This window comes from Pristiophorus japonicus, chromosome 32 (genome assembly GCF_044704955.1).
Source record: "Pristiophorus japonicus isolate sPriJap1 chromosome 32, sPriJap1.hap1, whole genome shotgun sequence".
Taxonomy (NCBI): Eukaryota; Metazoa; Chordata; class Chondrichthyes; family Pristiophoridae; genus Pristiophorus; species Pristiophorus japonicus.
Window position 1 is genome coordinate 1726066 of NC_092008.1, and position 20688 is coordinate 1746753.

The window sequence follows — 20688 nt, forward strand, 5'->3', positions numbered from 1 at the left end:
CTGGGGAACACTGTGTTGCGCTGACGCACTGGGGGCCTCCCCCGGGTGCCGGGGCAATGGAAGCACAAGTCGTTCCCAGGTTTCAATGCACAATGCCGTTAATCTTACCCTTCGATGCATTCACTCCCAACTGACTGGTGTTCTTTGCCCATTTGCCCTCGCGCCCTCGCTCACGCACGCTCTCACACGCACACTCACACACACACACACTCTCTCACACACACACACACTCTCTCACACACACACACACTCTCTCACACACACACACACTCTCTCACACACACACACACTCTCTCACACACACACACACTCTCTCTCACACACACACACACTCTCTCACACACACACACACTCTCTCACACACACACTCTCTCACACACACACTCTCTCACACACACACACTCTCACACACACACACTCTCTCACACACACACACTCTCTCACACACACACACTCTCTCACACACACACACTCTCTCACACACACACACTCTCTCACACACACACACTCTCTCACACACACACACTCTCTCACACACACACACTCTCTCACACACACACACTCTCTCACACACACACACTCTCTCACACACACACACTCTCTCACACACACACACTCTCTCACACACACACACTCTCTCACACACACACACTCTCACACACACACACACTCTCACACACACACACACTCTCACACACACACACTCTCACACACACACACTCTCACACACACACACTCTCACACACACACACTCTCACACACACACACTCTCACACACACACACTCTCACACACACACACTCTCACACACACACACTCTCACACACACACACTCTCACACACACACACTCTCTCACACACACACACTCTCACATTTCCAGTTTGCTTTCAGTATGTACAACAACAAAGACAGCACACCAGTTCATTGCCACACCCTCCGTGGCACGTAAAGCCATAATGCCGGCACGCACGAGAGGCCGACAGACGGCGCCAGCTCAAGCCCGACACGGCCCAACACCAAAACCAGGCCGAGGGGCGAGAGGACAGGGGTGTCCCTCTTACCCCCATCCCCGCCCCCTCCACCAAACCCTTGAGACCAGAGGTCAAGCTCACATGGCACCAAAGCACCAGGCGCCCAACCACAGCGGCAACAACAACAGCCGGCTCTGCGGCACCAAGTCTCCGCACCGCCGGGAGGGACAGGTCCATAACTAGCCATGTCCGGACACTGCCAACAGCAACCCAGGGCAGGACAGAAAACGGGCGTGCGCCGACACATCCTCAAAACAAATACGCAATGGCCGCCGGGCCCCTTCGGGTGAGCAGAGATCGGGACACGTTTACAACTTGCACAAAAAAACTCTTCAGGGGGATACTCACTCTTTTTTTTAAAAATGTGTTTTGTGTTTTTTAAAAAAAAAGACATAAAACAGAATCAGACTGCCAACATTATCCACACAATTATATAATATATAAAAATATAGACTTTTGGGCAGAGAAATAGTTCCACTTGTGTGTGTGTGTGTTTTGCTGTTGGCATATTACAATTCATTCGACATCTTAAAAGACACGGATGCCTGGTCCATACGGAGCGCGGCCACGATGGCGAGACGCGGTGTGTGGGCACTGCGCGGATCCGCGCGCTCAGGCAGGGCGGGTCTGAAGACAGGAAAGGGGCGCGTGACCTCGACTGACCCCCATCCCCTCCTCCCCCGTCCACCGCCGAGGTCGCCCGCGGGCAACACAAGCTCCAGCGACGGTGCTGCGTAACTCGGGAGCGTCCGAGGTTACTGATCCTAAAATCCCCTTCCATCCGACCCCTAGCATCAGCCCGTTAGCTCGTAGCCCCGCTCCCTCCGACTGTCGAGTGCCCCCCGAACCTGGCCAGCTGCTCTGTCCGTGCTGAGTGACCTGCTCCTGAGACAGGCTGCTGCTCCCCTTGGGTAATGGTGGTGGAGGGGGGGGCAGGGCGAGCGGGGTTGGGGGGGGCAGGGGCGCTGGGGGGGGGGAGAGGGCGCGAAGCGGGGCGGGTTGGGGGGAGGGCAAGGCGGGAGGGAGTGCGAGGGGAGGGGGTTGGGCGAGGTGGGACAAGGGGGGGGGTTGGGGGGAGAGGGCGAGGCGAGGGGGGGGGGGGGGGGTTTGTGGAGGAAACCGGTCGAGTTCTGCCCCCAATCTCTGGGGATCCCACGCTCGGCTCTCTCTGCCAGCAGACAATTCACAGCCCAGGCTCAAAGCTTGTGAAGAGGGCAGCCATCAAAGTTGCCTTTATTTTTTGGAGGAGGGGGTTAAGAGGGAACATTGGCGGCCCACTTGAGCAGCTGGAACCCGAGCTAGAGACAGCAGGTATCGGGCAGGTGGAGTTTGCGGAGTGTGTGTGGGGTGGGGAGGCAGGCGACTCAATGTGGGAACAGCTTGCACAGAGAAACATCAGAAATAGGAGCAGGAGTCGGCCATTCGGCCCCTCGAGCCCGCTCCGCCATTCAATCAGATCGCGGCTGATCCGATCTTGGGCTCAGCTCCACTTCCCCGCTCGCCCCCTTCACTCCCTTATCGCTCAAAAATCTGTCTATCTCCACCTTAAATATATTCACTGACCCAGCCCCCACAGCTCTCTGGGGCAGAGAATTCCACAGATTCACCGGAAGAAATTCCTCCTCATCTCCGTCCTAAATGGGCGCCCCCTTATTCTGAGACTATGTGCCCCCCTAGTTCTAGATTCCCCCCACGAGGGGGAAACATCCTCTCTGCATCCACCCTGTCCAGCCCCCTCGGAATCTGATACGTTTCGATAAAACTGAGGGGAGCTTGCGATGGCGAGTCGGAGCTTCTAGACTTGGCATCCAGTGAGAGAATGTTGAAGCTGGGAGAATGTAGAGAGCGCGGACACTGAGCTGGGGGGGGGGCGGGGCGGGGAGATTGTTGCCGACTCGTGGGGCCCCGCGCGAACCAGACATGGGGGTCTTCCAATCAACAGAGGCGGTACTTGTGTGTTCAAGTGCAGCAAAGCAACCTGATTGGCTTCCATCCATCTGGTAGCGTCCTGCAAGTGATTAAACTCCACGAAGGCGAAACCACGGCTCTGACCTGGAGACAGCATTCAAATACAGACGCAGTGTGTTAGTTCATCGCATCAAAGGAGCCTTTACTCAGCAGAATCAGTCACCCTGTTTCCACGGGCAAGTTTAAAAAAATAAAGGGAAGCGACAACGCCCAGCGTTGCTGAGACAATATCCCCGTCACACACATTCACACCTCCACGTCACACACACTCGCACCTCCCCGTCACACACCCGCTCGCACCTCCACGTCACACACCCGCTCGCCCCTCCCCGTCACACACCCGCTCGCACCTCCACGTCACACACACATTCGCGCCTCCACGTCACACACACATTCGCGCCTCCCCGTCACACACACATTCGCGCCTCCACGTCACACACACATTCGCGCCTCCACGTCACACACACATTCGCGCCTCCCCGTCACACACACATTCGCGCCTCCACGTCACACACACATTCGCGCCTCCCCGTCACACACACATTCGCGCCTCCACGTCACACACACATTCGCGCCTCCCCGTCACACACATTCACGCCTCCACGTCACACACACACTCGCGCCTCCCCGTCACACACACACTCGCCCCTCCCCGTCACACACACACAGGCGCCCCTCCCCAGTCACACAGGCGCCCCTCCCCAGTCACACAGGCGCCCCTCCCCAGTCACACAGGCGCCCCTCCCCAGTCACACAGGCGCCCCTCCCCAGTCACACAGGCGCCCCTCCCCAGTCACACAGGCGCCCCTCCCCAGTCACACAGGCGCCCCTCCCCAGTCACACAGGCGCCCCTCCCCAGTCACACAGGCGCCCCTCCCCAGTCACACAGGCGCCCCTCCCCAGTCACACAGGCGCCCCTCCCCAGTCACACAGGCGCCCCTCCCCAGTCACACAGGCGCCCCTCCCCAGTCACACAGGCGCCCCTCCCCAGTCACACAGGCGCCCCTCCCCAGTCACACAGGCGCCCCTCCCCAGTCACACAGGCGCCCCTCCCCAGTCACACAGGCGCCCCTCCCCAGTCACACAGGCGCCCCTCCCCAGTCACACAGGCGCCCCTCCCCAGTCACACAGGCGCCCCTCCCCAGTCACACAGGCGCCCCTCCCCAGTCACACAGGCGCCCCTCCCCAGTCACACAGGCGCCCCTCCCCAGTCACACAGGCGCCCCTCCCCAGTCACACAGGCGCCCCTCCCCAGTCACACAGGCGCCCCTCCCCAGTCACACAGGCGCCCCTCCCCAGTCACACAGGCGCCCCTCCCCAGTCACACAGGCGCCCCTCCCCAGTCACACAGGCGCCCCTCCCCAGTCACACAGGCGCCCCTCCCCAGTCACACAGGCGCCCCTCCCCAGTCACACAGGCGCCCCTCCCCAGTCACACAGGCGCCCCTCCCCAGTCACACAGGCGCCCCTCCCCAGTCACACAGGCGCCCCTCCCCAGTCACACAGGCGCCCCTCCCCAGTCACACAGGCGCCCCTCCCCAGTCACACAGGCGCCCCTCCCCAGTCACACAGGCGCCCCTCCCCAGTCACACAGGCGCCCCTCCCCAGTCACACAGGCGCCCCTCCCCAGTCACACAGGCGCCCCTCCCCAGTCACACAGGCGCCCCTCCCCAGTCACACAGGCGCCCCTCCCCAGTCACACAGGCGCCCCTCCCCAGTCACACAGGCGCCCCTCCCCAGTCACACAGGCGCCCCTCCCCAGTCACACAGGCGCCCCTCCCCAGTCACACAGGCGCCCCTCCCCAGTCACACAGGCGCCCCTCCCCAGTCACACAGGCGCCCCTCCCCAGTCACACAGGCGCCCCTCCCCAGTCACACAGGCGCCCCTCCCCAGTCACACAGGCGCCCCTCCCCAGTCACACAGGCGCCCCTCCCCAGTCACACAGGCGCCCCTCCCCAGTCACACAGGCGCCCCTCCCCAGTCACACAGGCGCCCCTCCCCAGTCACACAGGCGCCCCTCCCCAGTCACACAGGCGCCCCTCCCCAGTCACACAGGCGCCCCTCCCCAGTCACACAGGCGCCCCTCCCCAGTCACACAGGCGCCCCTCCCCAGTCACACAGGCGCCCCTCCCCAGTCACACAGGCGCCCCTCCCCAGTCACACAGGCGCCCCTCCCCAGTCACACAGGCGCCCCTCCCCAGTCACACAGGCGCCCCTCCCCAGTCACACAGGCGCCCCTCCCCAGTCACACAGGCGCCCCTCCCCAGTCACACAGGCGCCCCTCCCCAGTCACACAGGCGCCCCTCCCCAGTCACACAGGCGCCCCTCCCCAGTCACACAGGCGCCCCTCCCCAGTCACACACGCGCCCCTCCCCAGTCACACACGCGCCCCTCCCCAGTCACACACGCGCCCCTCCCCAGTCACACACGCGCCCCTCCCCAGTCACACACGCGCCCCTCCCCAGTCACACACGCGCCCCTCCCCAGTCACACACGCGCCCCTCCCCAGTCACACACGCGCCCCTCCCCAGTCACACACCTCCCCCCCAGTCACACACCTCCCCCCCAGTCACACACACACTCACCTCCCCCAGTCACACACACACTCACCTCCCCCAGTCACACACACACACCCCTCCCCAACCAGTCACAGTCACACACACCCCTCCCTTCCCCCAGTCTCACACACACACCCCTCCCCCAGACTCTCGCACCCCCCTCCCCCAGACTCTCGCACCCCCCTCCCCCAGTCTCGCACCCCCCTCCCCCAGTCTCGCACACCCCTCCCCCAGTCTCGCACACCCCTCCCCCAGTCTCGCACACCCCTCCCCCAGTCTCGCACACCCCTCCCCCAGTCTCGCACACCCCTCCCCCAGTCTCGCACACCCCTCCCCCAGTCTCGCACACCCCTCCCCCAGTCTCGCACACCCCTCCCCCAGTCTCGCACACCCCTCCCCCAGTCTCGCACACCCCTCCCCCAGTCTCGCACACCCCTCCCCCAGTCTCGCACACCCCTCCCCCAGTCTCGCACACCCCTCCCCCAGTCTCGCACACCCCTCCCCCAGTCTCGCACACCCCTCCCCCAGTCTCGCACACCCCTCCCCCAGTCTCGCACACCCCTCCCCCAGTCTCGCACACCCCTCCCCCAGTCTCGCACACCCCTCCCCCAGTCTCGCACACCCCTCCCCCAGTCTCGCACACCCCTCCCCCAGTCTCGCACACCCCTCCCCCAGTCTCGCACACCCCTCCCCCAGTCTCGCACACCCCTCCCCCAGTCTCGCACACCCCTCCCCCAGTCTCGCACACCCCTCCCCCAGTCTCGCACACCCCTCCCCCAGTCTCGCACACCCCTCCCCCAGTCTCGCACACCCCTCCCCCAGTCTCGCACACCCCTCCCCCAGTCTCGCACACACACACCCCTCCCCCAGTCTCGCACACACACACCCCTCCCCCAGTCACGCACACACACACCCCTCCCCCAGTCACGCACACACACACCCCTCCCCCAGTCACGCACACACACACCCCTCCCCCAGTCACACACACACACACCTCTCCCCCAGTCACACACACACCCCTCCCCCAGTCACACGCGTGCCCCGTTGCGGAGCGAGTTCTAGGGAGAAGCAGGGGGTGGGGGAAGGGGAGCAGTCCCGGACTGCCACGTGTGATCCATAAGCCTAGCCCAACGGGAGAACGTGCTGGTATCCGTCACTCTCTTCCCCCCCCCCCCCCCGAACACCACAATGCTCCCGCACTGCTCAACAGCCAAGAACCGGGCAGCACGGAAGGAGGCCATTCATCTCATCGTGCTGGAACATCAATGCTCTTGCAGGTCCTTTTCTTTTTGTTTAAATGACAAAACTGTCCTCGAGGTCATGCTGCCGGTTCTTTGCCGCGACTTTAAGTGAAGCAATTGGGGAGGGCAACCAGCGACCGGTCTTAAACCGGGGGGAGACTCATTGCTGAAGGACCGACAGCGAACCTCTGCAGACTTCATCTCCAAACATGTCAAAGGCCACAGTTGTTCTCACTTTACGACTCTCTCTATCCCTGCGCCTTGCACTCTTGCCCTCGTCCGCCAATGGCCAAATGGATAAATGGCATCACTTTCCAACACTCACTAACCATGGTCACACAGGCATGAAGAATTGTCACTTTGGGTGGTACGGGAGTGTAGGGGTTATATTACTGGACCAGTAATCCAGGGTACGGGAGTGTATGGGTTAATAATCCAGGGTACGGGAGTGTAGGGGTTATATTACTGGACCAGTAATCCAGGGTACGGGAGTGTAGGGGTTATATTACTTTCCAGTAATCCAGGGTACGGGAGTGTAGGGGTTATATTACTGGACCAGTAATCCAGGATATGGGAGTGAAGGGGTTATATTACTGGACCAGTAATCCAGGGTACGGGAGTGCAGGGGTTATATTACTTTCCAGTAATCCAGGGTACGGGAGTGTAGGGGTTATATTACTGGACCAGTAATCCAGGGTACGGGAGTGCAGGGGTTATATTACTTTCCAGTAATCCAGGGTACGGGAGTGTAGGGGTTATATTACTTTCCAGTAATCCAGGGTACGGGAGTGTAGGGGTTATATTACTGGACCAGTAATCCAGGGTAAGGGAGTGTAGGGGTTATATTACTTTCCAGTAATCCAGGGTACGGGAGTGTAGGGGTTATATTACTTTCCAGTAATCCAGGGTACGGGAGTGTAGGGGTTATATTACTTTCCAGTAATCCAGGGTACGGGAGTGTAGGGGTTATATTACTTTCCAGTAATCCAGGGTACGGGAGTGTAGGGGTTATATTACTTTCCAGTAATCCAGGGTACGGGAATGCAGGGGTTATATTACTGGACCAGTAATCCAGGGTACGGGAGTGTAGGGGTTATATTACTGGACCAGTAATCCAGGGTACGGGAGTGTAGGGGTTATATTACTGGACCAGTAATCCAGGGTACGGGAGTGTAGGGGTTATATTACTGGACCAGTAATCCAGGGTACGGGAGTGTAGGGGTTATATTACTGGACCAGTAATCCAGGGTACGGGAGTGTAGGGGTTATATTACTTTCCAGTAATTCAGGGTACGGGAGTGCAGGGGTTATATTACTTTCCAGTAATCCAGGATATGGGAGTGAAGGGGTTATATTACTGGACCAGTAATCCAGGGTACGGGAGTGTAGGGGTTATATTACTGGACCAGTAATCCAGGGTACGGGAGTGTAGGGGTTATATTACTGGACCAGTAATCCAGGGTACGGGAGTGTAGGGGTTATATTACTTTCCAGTAATTCAGGGTACGGGAGTGCAGGGGTTATATTACTTTCCAGTAATCCAGGATATGGGAGTGAAGGGGTTATATTACTGGACCAGTAATCCAGGGTACGGGAGTGTAGGGGTTATATTACTGGACCAGTAATCCAGGGTACGGGAGTGTAGGGGTTATATTACTGGACCAGTAATCCAGGGTACGGGAGTGTAGGGGTTATATTACTTTCCAGTAATCCAGGGTACGGGAGTGCAGGGGTTATATTACTGGACCAGTAATCCAGGGTACGGGAGTGCAGGGGTTATATTACTGGACCAGTAATCCAAGGTACGGGAGTGTAGGGGTTTTATTACTTTCCAGTAATCCAGGGTACGGGAGTGCAGGGGTTATATTACTGGACCAGTAATTCAGGGTACGGGAGTGTAGGGGTTATATTACTTTCCAGTAATCCAGGGTACGGGAGTGTAGGGGTTATATTACTGGACCAGTAATCCAGGGTACGGGAGTGTAGGGGTTATATTACTTTCCAGTAATCCAGGGTACGGGAGTGTAGGGGTTATATTACTTTCCAGTAATCCAGGGTACGGGAGTGCAGGGGTTATATTACTGGACCAGTAATCCAGGGTACGGGAGTGTAGGGCTTATATTACTTTCCAGTAATCCAGGGTACGGGAGTGCAGGGGTTATATTACTTTCCAGTAATCCAGGGTACGGGAGTGTTGGGGTTATATTACTGGACCAGTAATCCAGGGTACGGGAGTGTAGGGGTTATATTACTTTCCAGTAATCCAGGGTACGGGAGTGCAGGGGTTATATTACTTTCCAGTAATCCAGAGTACGGGAGTGTAGGGGTTATATTACTGGACCAGTAATCCAGGGTACGGGAGTGTAGGGGTTATATTACTTTCCAGTAATCCATGGCAGTTTGAGAATGTGAATTCAGTTTGAAATATCTGGAGATAAAATACTGGGATCAGTGAAAGTGACCGTGAAGCTGTTGGCTCGTCGTGAAGGCCCAACTGGGTCGTTAATGTGCTTTCGGGAGGGAGAACTGCCTTCCTTACCCGGTCTGGGCCTCTATTTGACTCTAGTCCTACACCAGCGTGGTTGACTCTTAACTGCCCAATCAGTTACATTGAGGGGCAAATAGGGATGGGCAATAAATGCCGGCCTTGTCAACGATGCTCACATCCCAAGAATGCCTCTGACAGCAACAAATTCTCGCCGTGGAAGAGCTTACAGGTACAAGAGCACTGGGTGTGTCGTCCTGCCCAATCGAAGCTCGATACTTGCCCGTGGAAAGAGAGTGAATGGCGTCTGCTGAGTACTTTCTGCGCACAGCCCATTCTGTGCCACACTTGTGCCCCCACACCCTCCCCTCCACCTTCCCCCCACAAGCCAAGGTCCGAGGCACACACACAAAGCACGCAGCCCCGTCCGCTGACACGGGGCGTGCCCACACTCCCCTCTCCCCCACCCCACCGCCCCCACACCCAGTCATTTGCCGGGACCAGCCTCTGCAGCACGGCCAGAGGAAGGGGGGCATCGGGGCCTACAGGCGACACCGGGCTCGTGTACTTACCTGCTTACCGTTAATGCCCCAGCCGATCTTCAGTGAGGCGAGGGACCCGATTAACAAAAAAAAACAGCCACACGCACAGAGACAGAGCTGATGCACAGGACAGTGCCTCAATCCTAAAATCCACTCGAGAGGAAACTAGAAAATTACATTCCCAATTGATCCACAGCTTTTTGGGGGAAGAGAGTTCCAGATTCCCGCTGCCCTTTGTGTGAAGAAGTGCTTCCTGACATCACCCCCGAACGGCCTGGCTCGAATTTTAAGTTGATGCCCCCTTGTTCTGTACTCCCCCCACCCGAGGGAACAGTTTCTCTCTCGATCTCCCCGATCGAACCCTTTAATCGTCTCAAACCCCCGCCCCCCCCCCGCCCCGATCAGATCGCCCTTCAATCTTCTACATATACAGTCGGTCGTGTACAATCTGGGCAATTCTGAACTCTTCTGTCACGCGCGACAAATTTTAATCTTCCTCTCGGGCTTTCCTGATCATGAGTTGCGTTAAACGGCACAGAAACGGGCCATTCGGCCCCACACCAGCCCCCGTCCACCCTCTCCATCGCCCCCGCCCCCCCCCCATCACCTTCCGTTCCTGTCTCCCCCATGTGTTTATCCAGCCTCCCCTTAAATGCATCGATACTAATCGCCTCGACCCCTCCCTGTGGCAGCGAGTTCCACATTCTCACCGCTCTCTGGGTAAAGAAGTTCCTCCTGAATTCCCCAGTGGGTTTATTAGTGACTGACTACCTTATATTGATGGCCTCGAGTTCTAGTCTCGCCTACAATTCTCGTCAACTCTATCAAACCCCCTTCATAATCTTAAAGATCTCTATCGGGTCACCCTCCCCCCCACCCCCCGCCTTCTCTTTTCCAGAGAAAATTTTGAGCCCCAGCCTTTCCTGACAGATATAACCTCACAGTTCTGGTATGGTCCTTGTGAATGTTTCTTTTGTACCTTCTCCCGGTGTCTCGATATCCTTTCTACAATACGGCGACCAGAACCGTGCACGGTAACACCAAGTGCGGGTATCACCGAGGCCCGATACAAAGTTTAACGTAACTTCTCTGTGCTTTTCAATTCTGTCCCTCCAGAAACAAACGGCAGCGTTTAAAACTTTGGTAAAAAAAACAGGGTAGGATACCGGCATTCAACAATCAGGGGACACGATCGGAGATGCACAGCAGAGTGGAAAGGAACTACCCACGATAAAATAAACTGGAAACACATTTGGGGGAAAAATTTGGCAACGCTAAACGAGACTTCGGGGTGGGGAGTTGGGTGGGAAGGAATTTAAAATACAGAATACTTCGAAAATGTTCTTTACAGAGCACATCAAGGGCCAACAACAGAACCCCTCGTCCGGCAGCCTCAACACACGTAACCATGTCAATCACAGTCCACCCACCAATGGGTTTACACATTAAGCAAGACAAAAGGGCGAGGGAGCGCCACATAGCGACGCAGGAAGAGAGAGAGAGAGAGGTCGGCAGCTTCCCTTCTAAAACCCACAACGGATTCTCACCTGAGGATTTGTTCCTCATCAGCCGTACGTCCCGAGGCTGGTGGCCCGAATACTGCAGCTGCACCCGGATCTGAAAGGAGAGAGGCGGAGAGGTGAACCCTGGTGGCCCGGCAACGTACCTCGACAACGCCCAGCACCACCTCGGGATCTGCCGGAGCACCTGGCAGCCAAGGACGGAAGTGCGGCCATCGTCGTAATGTAGGAAACGCGGCAGCCAGTGTGCACACAGCAAGCTCCCGCAAAGGCCAATAATTGCGATGTGTTTTTTTATTAAAGTGATGTTGGTCGAGGGATAAATATTGGTGCCAGGACACCGGGGAGAACCTCCCTCAAGCCACGCCCCTATTCTTCTTCCAATCGTGGCCGTGGGGTCAGACATTGTGGCCCTCCCTCAGTACTGCCCCTCTGACAAACACACCCAGGGCAGGTACAGCACGGGGTTAGATACAAAGTAAAGCTCCCTCAACACTGTCCCATCAAACACTCCCAGGGCAGGTACAGCACGGGGTTAGATACAAAGTAAAGCTCCCTCAACACTGTCCCATCAAACACTCCCAGGGCAGGTACAGGGGGTTAGATACAGAGTAAAGCTCCCTCTACACTGTCCCATCAAACACTCCCAGGGCAGGTACAGGGGGTTAGATACAGAGTAAAGCTCCCTCTACACTGTCCCATCAAATACTCCCAGGGCAGGTACAGCACGGGGTTAGATACAGAGTAAAGCTCCCTCTACACTGTCCCATCAAACAATCCCAGGGCAGGTACAGGGGGTTAGATACAGAGTAAAGCTTCCCTCTACACTGTCCCATCAAATACTCCCAGGGCAGGTACAGGGGGTTAGATACAGAGTAAAGCTCCCTCGACACTGTCCCCATCAAACACTCCCAGGGCAGGTACAGGGGGTTAGATACAGAGTAAAGCTGCCTGAAATCAGTGGAACAGCGGCACGTGAGTATTGAAGCAGCGGGTGGGAGGGACTTTGGAACAAGGGCAGAAGGGAGGAACAAAAGTAGGCAGGGGGGGCGGGGGGAGGAGATTATAGAACTGCGCGCTCTCTCTCACATACGTCGTTCTCAGTGGCGGACTGTGGCAGCATCCTCAGCATGATGATCTTGCTGGCCTTCTCCTCGCCTGACTCGCTGCGGTAGTCCTGGTCCCGGTAGTCACCGTCGCCTGGGAAGCTGAAGCTCTCCTCGACATTCTCGTAGCTTTTGTAGCTGTCGCTGTCCTCACGGTACTCCTGGAATGGGGGGGGGGGGGGGGGGGGGGCGGGGGGAAGTGAGGCAGAGGCAGACGACAGGGTTCAGTGTTAGAGTGCGGAGGTCAGGAGGGTACGAGAGACAAAGTGGGGGGGGGGTGGGGAGAATAGAGGGGAGGGGTGCTGCTGATAAACATCTCCCAGCGAGAGCTGACGCCTTTCAAACGTTGTGGAGCAGGGGACCCCAGCACCCGGCCCCCTCAAATATTCGCACACCCGGGACCAATGTTCTTTTTTTTAGGGTGCAAGGCCCCTTTAAGTGGCTGCGCGACACGCTCAAATATTTGCGCATCGTGTATTTTCCATTTAAAAGACGAGGCCTTCAGTGCGCTGCACCACCGCGCAGCTGAACCGGAACATTGCCGGGACCACCTGTAAATAGTGACACACTCCCCGGAGACCCCTCCTGTAAATAGTGACACACTCCCCGGGGACCCCTCCTGTAAATAGTGACACACTCCCCGGGGACCCCTCCTGTAAATAGTGACACACTCCCCGGGGACCCCTCCTGTAAAGAGTGACACACTCCCCGGGGACCCCTCCTGTAAATAGTGACACACTCCCCGGGGACCACCTGTAAATACTGACACTCCCGGGGATCCCTCCTGTAAATAGTGACACACTCCCCGGAGACCCCTCCTGTAAATAGTGACACACTCCCCGGGGACCACCTGTAAATAGTGACACACTCCCCGGGGACCCCTCCTGTAAATAGTGACACACTCCCCGGGGACCCCTCCTGTAAATAGTGACACACTCCCCGGGGACCCCTCCTGTAAATACTGACCCTCCCGGGGATCCCTCCTGTAAATAGTGACACACTCCCCGGAGACCCCTCCTGTAAATAGTGACACACTCCCCGGGGACCACCTGTAAATAGTGACACACTCCCCGGGGACCCCTCCTGTAAATAGTGACACACTCCCCGGAGACCCCTCCTGTAAATAGTGACACACTCCCCGGGGACCACCTGTAAATAGTGACACACTCCCCGGGGACCCCTCCTGTAAATAGTGACACACTCCCCGGGGACCCCTCCTGTAAATAGTGACACACTCCCCGGGGACCCCTCCTGTAAATAGTGACACACTCCCCGGGGACCACCTGCAAATACTGACACTCCCGGGGATCCCTCCTGTAAATAGTGACACACTCCCCGGGGACCACCTGTAAATAGTGACACACTCCCCGGGGACCACCTGTAAATACTGACACTCCCGGGGACCACCTGTAAATAGTGACACACTCCCCGGAGACCCCTCCTGTAAATAGTGACACACTCCCCGGGGACCACCTGTAAATAGTGACACACTCCCCGGGGATCCCTCCTGTAAATAGTGACACACTCCCCGGAGACCCCTCCTGTAAATACTGACACACTCCCTGGGGACCTCCTGTAAATAGTGACACACTCCCCGGGGACCCCTCCTGTAAATACTGACACTCCCGGGGATCCCTCCTGTAAATACTGACACACTCCCCGGGGACCCCTCCTGTAAATAGTGACACACTCCCCGGGGACCCCTCCTGTAAATACTGACACTCCCGGGGACCACCTGTAAATAGTGACACACTCCCCGGAGACCCCTCCTGTAAATAGTGACACACTCCCCGGGGACCACCTGTAAATACTGACACTCCCGGGGATCCCTCCTGTAAATAGTGACACACTCCCCGGGGATCCCTCCTGTAAATAGTGACAAACTCCCCGGAGACCCCTCCTGTAAATACTGACACACTCCCTGGGGACCTCCTGTAAATAGTGGCACACTCCCCGGGGACCCCTCCTGTAAATACTGACACTCCCGGGGATCCCTCCTGTAAATACTGACACTCCCGGGGACCACCTGTAAATAGTGACACACTCCCCGGAGACCCCTCCTGTAAATAGTGACACACTCCCCGGGGACCCCTCCTGTAAATAGTGACACACTCCCCGGGGACCCCTCCTGTAAATAGTGACACACTCCCCGGAGACCCCTCCTGTAAATAGTGACACACTCCCCGGGGACCCCTCCTGTAAATAGTGACACACTCCCCGGGGACCCCTCCTGTAAATAGTGACACACTCCCCGGGGACCACCTGTAAATACTGACACTCCCGGGGACCCCTCCTGTAAATAGTGACACACTCCCCAGGGACCACCTGTAAATAGTGACACACTCCCCGGGGACCACCTGTAAATACTGACACTCCTGGGGACCACCTGTAAATAGTGACACACTCCCCGGAGACCCCTCCTGTAAATAGTGACACACTCCCCAGGGACCACCTGTAAATAGTGACACACTCCCCGGGGATCCCTCCTGTAAATAGTGACACACTCCCCGGAGACCCCTCCTGTAAATACTGACACACTCCCCGGGGACCTCCTGTAAATACTGACACTCCCGGGGATCCCTCCTGTAAATACTGACACACTCCCCGGGGACCCCTCCTGTAAATAGTGACACACTCCCCGGGGACCCCTCCTGTAAATACTGACACTCCCGGGGATCCCTCCTGTAAATACTGACACTCCCGGGGACCACCTGTAAATAGTGACACACTCCCCGGAGACCCCTCCTGTAAATAGTGACACACTCCCCGGGGACCACCTGTAAATACTGACACTCCCGGGGATCCCTCCTGTAAATACTGACACACTCCCGGGGATCCCACCTGTAAATACTGACACACTCCCGGGGACCCCTCCTGTAAATAGTGACACACTCCCCGGGGACCACCTGTAAATAGTGACACACTCCCGGGGATCCCTCCTGTAAATAGTGACACACTCCCCGGGGACCACCTGTAAATAGTGACACACTCCCCGGAGACCACCTGTAAATACTGACACACTCCCGGGGATCCCTCCTGTAAATACTGACACACTCCCCGGGGACCACCTGTAAATACTGACACACTCCCGGGGATCCCTCCTGTAAATACTGACACACTCCCCGGGGACCACCCCTGTAAATACTGACACACTCATAAGAACATAAGAACATAAGAATTAGGAACAAGAGTAGGCCATCTAGCCCCTTGAGCCTGCTCCGCCATCAATAAGATCATGGCTGATCTGGTCGTGGACTCAGCTCCACTTACCCGCCCGCTCCCCATAACCCTTAATTCCCTTATTGGTTAAAAATCTATCTATCTTTGACTTGAAAACATTCAATGAGCTAGCCTCAACTGCTTCCTTGGGCAGAGAATTCCACAGATTCACAACCCTCTGGGAGAAGAAATTCTTTCTCAACTCGGTTTTAAATTGGCTCCCCCATATTTTGAGGCTGTGCCCCCTAGTTCTAGTCTCCCCGACCAGTGGAAACAACCTCTCTGCCTCTATCTTGTCTATCCCTTTCATGATTTTAAATGTTTCTATAAGATCACCCCTCATCCTTCTGAACTCCAACGAGTAAAGACCCAGTCTACTCAATCTGTCATCATAAGGTAACCCCCTCATTTCTGGAATCAGCCGAGTGAATCGTCTCTGTACCCCCTCCAAAGCCAATATATCCTTCCTTAAGTAAGGTCACCAAAACTGCACGCAGTACTCCAGGTGCGGCCTTAACAATACCCTGTACAGTTGCAGCAAGACCTCCCTGCTTTTGTACTCCATCCCTCTCGCAATGAAGGCCAACATTCCATTCGCCTTCCTGATTACCTGCTACATCTGGAAACTAACTTTTTGGGATTCCAAAAAGAGTTTCATGCACAAGGACTCCCAGGTCCCTCTGCACCGCAGCATGTTGTAATTTCTCCCCATTCAAATAATATTCCCTTTTACTGTTTTTTTTCCCCAAGGTGGATGACCTCACACTTTCCAACATTGTATTCCATCTGCCAAACCTTAGCCCATTCGCTTAACCTATCCAAATCTCCTTGCAGCCTCTCTGAGTCCTCTACACAGCCCGCTTTCCCACTAATTTTAGTGTCATCTGCAAATTTTGTTGCACTACACTCTGTCCCCTCTTCTAGGTCATCTATGTATATTGTAAACAGTTGTGGTCCCAGCACTGATCCCTGTGGCACACCACTAACCACTGATTTCCAACCGGAAAAGGACCCATTTAAATACTGACACACTCCCCGGGGAACCCTCTGCAAATACTGACACACTCCCGTGGGCACCCTGTAAATACTGACACGCACTCCCAGGGACCCACTGCAAATATGAACACACACTCCCGGGGAGCCCGTGTAAATACTGACACCACTCCCCGGGGACCCCTTCCGGAAATACTGACACACTCCCCGGGGAACCCTTCCCTAAATACTGACACACTCCCGGGGATCTCTCCTGTAAATACTGACACACTCCCGGGAACCCTCTGTAAATACTGACACACTCCCATGGGCACCCTGTAAATACTGACACGCACTCCCAGGGACCCACTGCAAATATGAACACACTCCCGGGGAGCCCGTGTAAATACTGACACACACTCCCGGGGACCCCTTCCGTAAATACTGACACACTGCCGGTAACACTCTGTACATACTGACACAATCCCAGGGACCCCTCCTGTAAATAATGACACACACCTGGGGATCCCCTGTAAATACTGACACACTCCCCGGGGACCTCCTGTAAATACTGACACACACTCCCGGGGACACCCTGTAAATACTGACACACTCCCGGGGTCCCTGTAAATACTGACACACTCCCAGGGACACCCTGTAAATACTGACACACTCCCCGGGGACCCCCTGTAAATACTGACGCACTCCTGGCGCCTCCCTGTAAATACTGACATACTCTCCCCAGGGACCCCTTTTAAATACCGACACTCCCAGGGACTCCCTGTAAATACTGACACACTTCCAAGGACCCGTGTAAATATGACACACTCCCGGGGACACCTGTGTAAATACTGACACACTCCCCGGGGACCCCCTGTAAATACGGACACACTCCCGGGGACACCCTGTAAATACTGACACACTCCCCGGGGACCCCCTGTAAATACTGACACACTTCCGGGGCTCAGTAAATACTGACACACTCCCGGGGACACCCTGTAAATACTGACACACTCCCCGGGGACCCCCTGTAAATACGGACACACTCCCGGGGACACCCTGTAAATACTGACACACTCCCCGGGGACCCCCTGTAAATACGGACACACTCCCGGGGACCCCTGTAAATACTAACACACTCCCGTTACCCTCTGTAAATACTGATGCACTCCTGGGCCCCCCTGCAAATACTGACACATTCCCGGGGACTGCCTGTAAATACGGACGCACTCCCGGGGACCCCCTGTAAATATTGGCATACGCTCCCCAGGGCTCCCTGTAAATACTGACACACCCCTGGGGACCCCCTGTAAATACTGACACGCTGTCAGGGACCCCTTTTAAATGCTGGCCAAACCCAGGGACCCCATGTAAATACTGTCACACTCCCGGGGACACCCTGTAAATATTGGCATACGCTCCCCGGGGCTCCCTGTAAATACTGACACACACTTCCGGGGACCCCTGTAAATACTGACACACTCCCGGGGACCCCCTGTAAATACTGACATACTCCCGGGGACACCCTGTAAATACTGACACACTCCCGGGGACCCCTGTAAATACTGACACACTCCCGGGGACTATTGTAAATACTGACACACTCCCCGGGGACCCCCTGTAAATACGGACACACTCCCGGGGACACCCTGTAAATACTGACACACTCCCCAGGGACCCCCTGTAAATACTGACGCACTCCTGGCGCCTCCCTGTAAATACTGACATACTCTCCCCAGGGACCCCTTTTAAATACCGACACTCCCAGGGACCCCCTGTAAATACTGACACACTTCCGGGGCTCAGTAAATACTGACACACTCCCGGGGACACCCTGTAAATACTGACACACTCCCGGGGACACCCTGTAAATACTGACACACTCCCCGGGGACCCCCTGTAAATACTGACACACTCCCGGGGACACCCTGTAAATACTGACACACTCCCCGGGGACACCCTGTAAATACTGACACACTCCCAGGGACACCCTGTAAATACTGACACACTCCCGGGGACCCCCTGTAAATACTGACACACTCCCAGGGACACCCTGTAAATACTGACACACTCCCGGGGACAGCCTGTAAATACTGACACACACTCCCAGGGACTCCTTTTAAATACTGACACACTCTCGGGGAACCCCTGTATATACTGACATTCCCGGGAACCCGCTGTACATAGACACATTCCCAGGGACCCCCTGTAAATACTGACACACTTCCGGGGCTCAGTAAATAATGACACACTCCCGGGGACACCCTGTAAATACTGACACACTCCCGGGGACACCCTGTAAATACTGACACACTCCCAGGGACACCCTGTAAATACTGACACACTCCCAGGGACACCCTGTAAATACTGACACACTCCCAGGGACACCCTGTAAATACTGACACACTCCCGTTACCCTCTGTAAATACTGATGCACTCCTGGGCCCCCCTGCAGATACTGACACACTCCCGGGGACTGCCTGTAAATACGGACGCACTCCCGGGGACCCCCTGTAAATATTTTCATACGCTCCCCGGGGCTCCCTGTAAATACTGACACACCCCTGGGGACCCCCTGTAAATACCGACACACTGTCAGGGACCCCTTTTAAATGCTTGCCAAACCCAGGGACCCCATGTAAATACTGTCACGCTCCCGGGGACACCCTGTAAATATTGGCATACGCTCCCCGGGACCCCCTGTAAATACTGACACACTTCCGGGGCTCAGTAAATACTGACACACTCCCGGGGACACCCTGTAAATACTGACACACTCCCCGGGGACCCCCTGTAAATACGGACACACTCCCGGGGACACCCTGTAAATACTGACACACTCCCCGGGGACCCCCTGTAAATATTGGCATACGCGCCCCGGGGCCCCCTGTAAATACTGACACACTCCCGGAGACACCCTGTAAATACTGACACACTCCCGGGGACCCCTGTAAATACTGACACACTCCCGGAGACACCCTGTAAATACTGACACACACTTCCGGGGACCCCTGTAAATACTGACACACTCCCGGGGACCCCCTGCAAATACTGACATACTCCTGGGGACACCCTGTAAATACTGACACACTCCCGGGGACCCCTGTAAATACTGACACACTACCGGGGACCCCTGTAAATACTGACACACTCCCCGGGGACCCCCTGTAAATACTGACACACTCCCGGGGAACCCCTGTAAATACTGACACACTCCCCAGGGACCCCCTGTAAATACTGACGCACTCCTGGCGCCTCCCTGTAAATACTGACATACTCTCCCCAGGGACCCCTTTTAAATACCGACACTCCCAGGGACTCCCTGTAAATACTGACACACTTCCAAGGACCCGTGTAAATATGACACACTCCCGGGGACACCTGTGTAAATACTGACACACTCCCGGGGACACCTGTGTAAATACTGACACACTCCCGGGGACAGCCTGTAAATACTGACATTCCCGGGAACCCGCTGTACATAGACACATTCCCAGGGACCCCCTGTAAATACTGACACACTTCCGGGGCTCAGTAAATACTGACACACTCCCGGGGACACCCTGTAAATACTGACACACTCCCGGGGACACCCTGTAAATACTGACACACTCCCCGGGGACCCCCTGTAAATACTGACACACTCCCCGGGGACACCCTGTAAATACTGACACACTCCCCAGGGACCCCCTGTAAATACTGACACACTCCCAGGGACACCCTGTAAATACTGACACACTCCCGGGGACACCCTGTAAATACTGACACACTCCCAGGGACACCCTGTAAATACTGACACACTCCCAGGGACACCCTGTAAATACTGACACACTCCCGTTACCCTCTGTAAATACTGATGCACTCCTGGGCCCCCCTGCAGATACTGACACACTCCCGGGGACTGCCTGTAAATACGGACGCACTCCCGGGGACCCCCTGTAAATATTGGCATACGCTCCCCGGGGCTCCCTGTAAATACTGACACACCCCTGGGGACCCCCTGTAAATACTGACACACTGTCAGGGACCCCTTTTAAATGCTGGCC

The 20688-nt window shown here is 56.3% G+C and overlaps 1 protein-coding gene across 7 annotated transcripts in view; it reads right to left on the minus strand.

The window, feature by feature from the left end:
* The window catches only part of LOC139240635 (RNA-binding protein 10-like), an 84480-nt gene that overhangs the window by 44194 nt on the left and 19598 nt on the right, over positions 1-20688 (minus strand). For 6 of the 7 annotated variants that reach the window (XM_070869206.1, XM_070869205.1, XM_070869208.1 and 3 more), the window contains 3 exons: positions 12439-12612; positions 11373-11442; positions 3010-3083 (listed from right to left, as the gene is read on the minus strand). In XM_070869206.1, the coding sequence (XP_070725307.1) occupies positions 3010-3083; positions 11373-11442; positions 12439-12612 (318 nt within the window). The remainder of the gene's footprint in view (positions 1-3009; positions 3084-11372; positions 11443-12438; positions 12613-20688) is intronic. The other variant, XM_070869209.1, reaches the window with a different exon arrangement.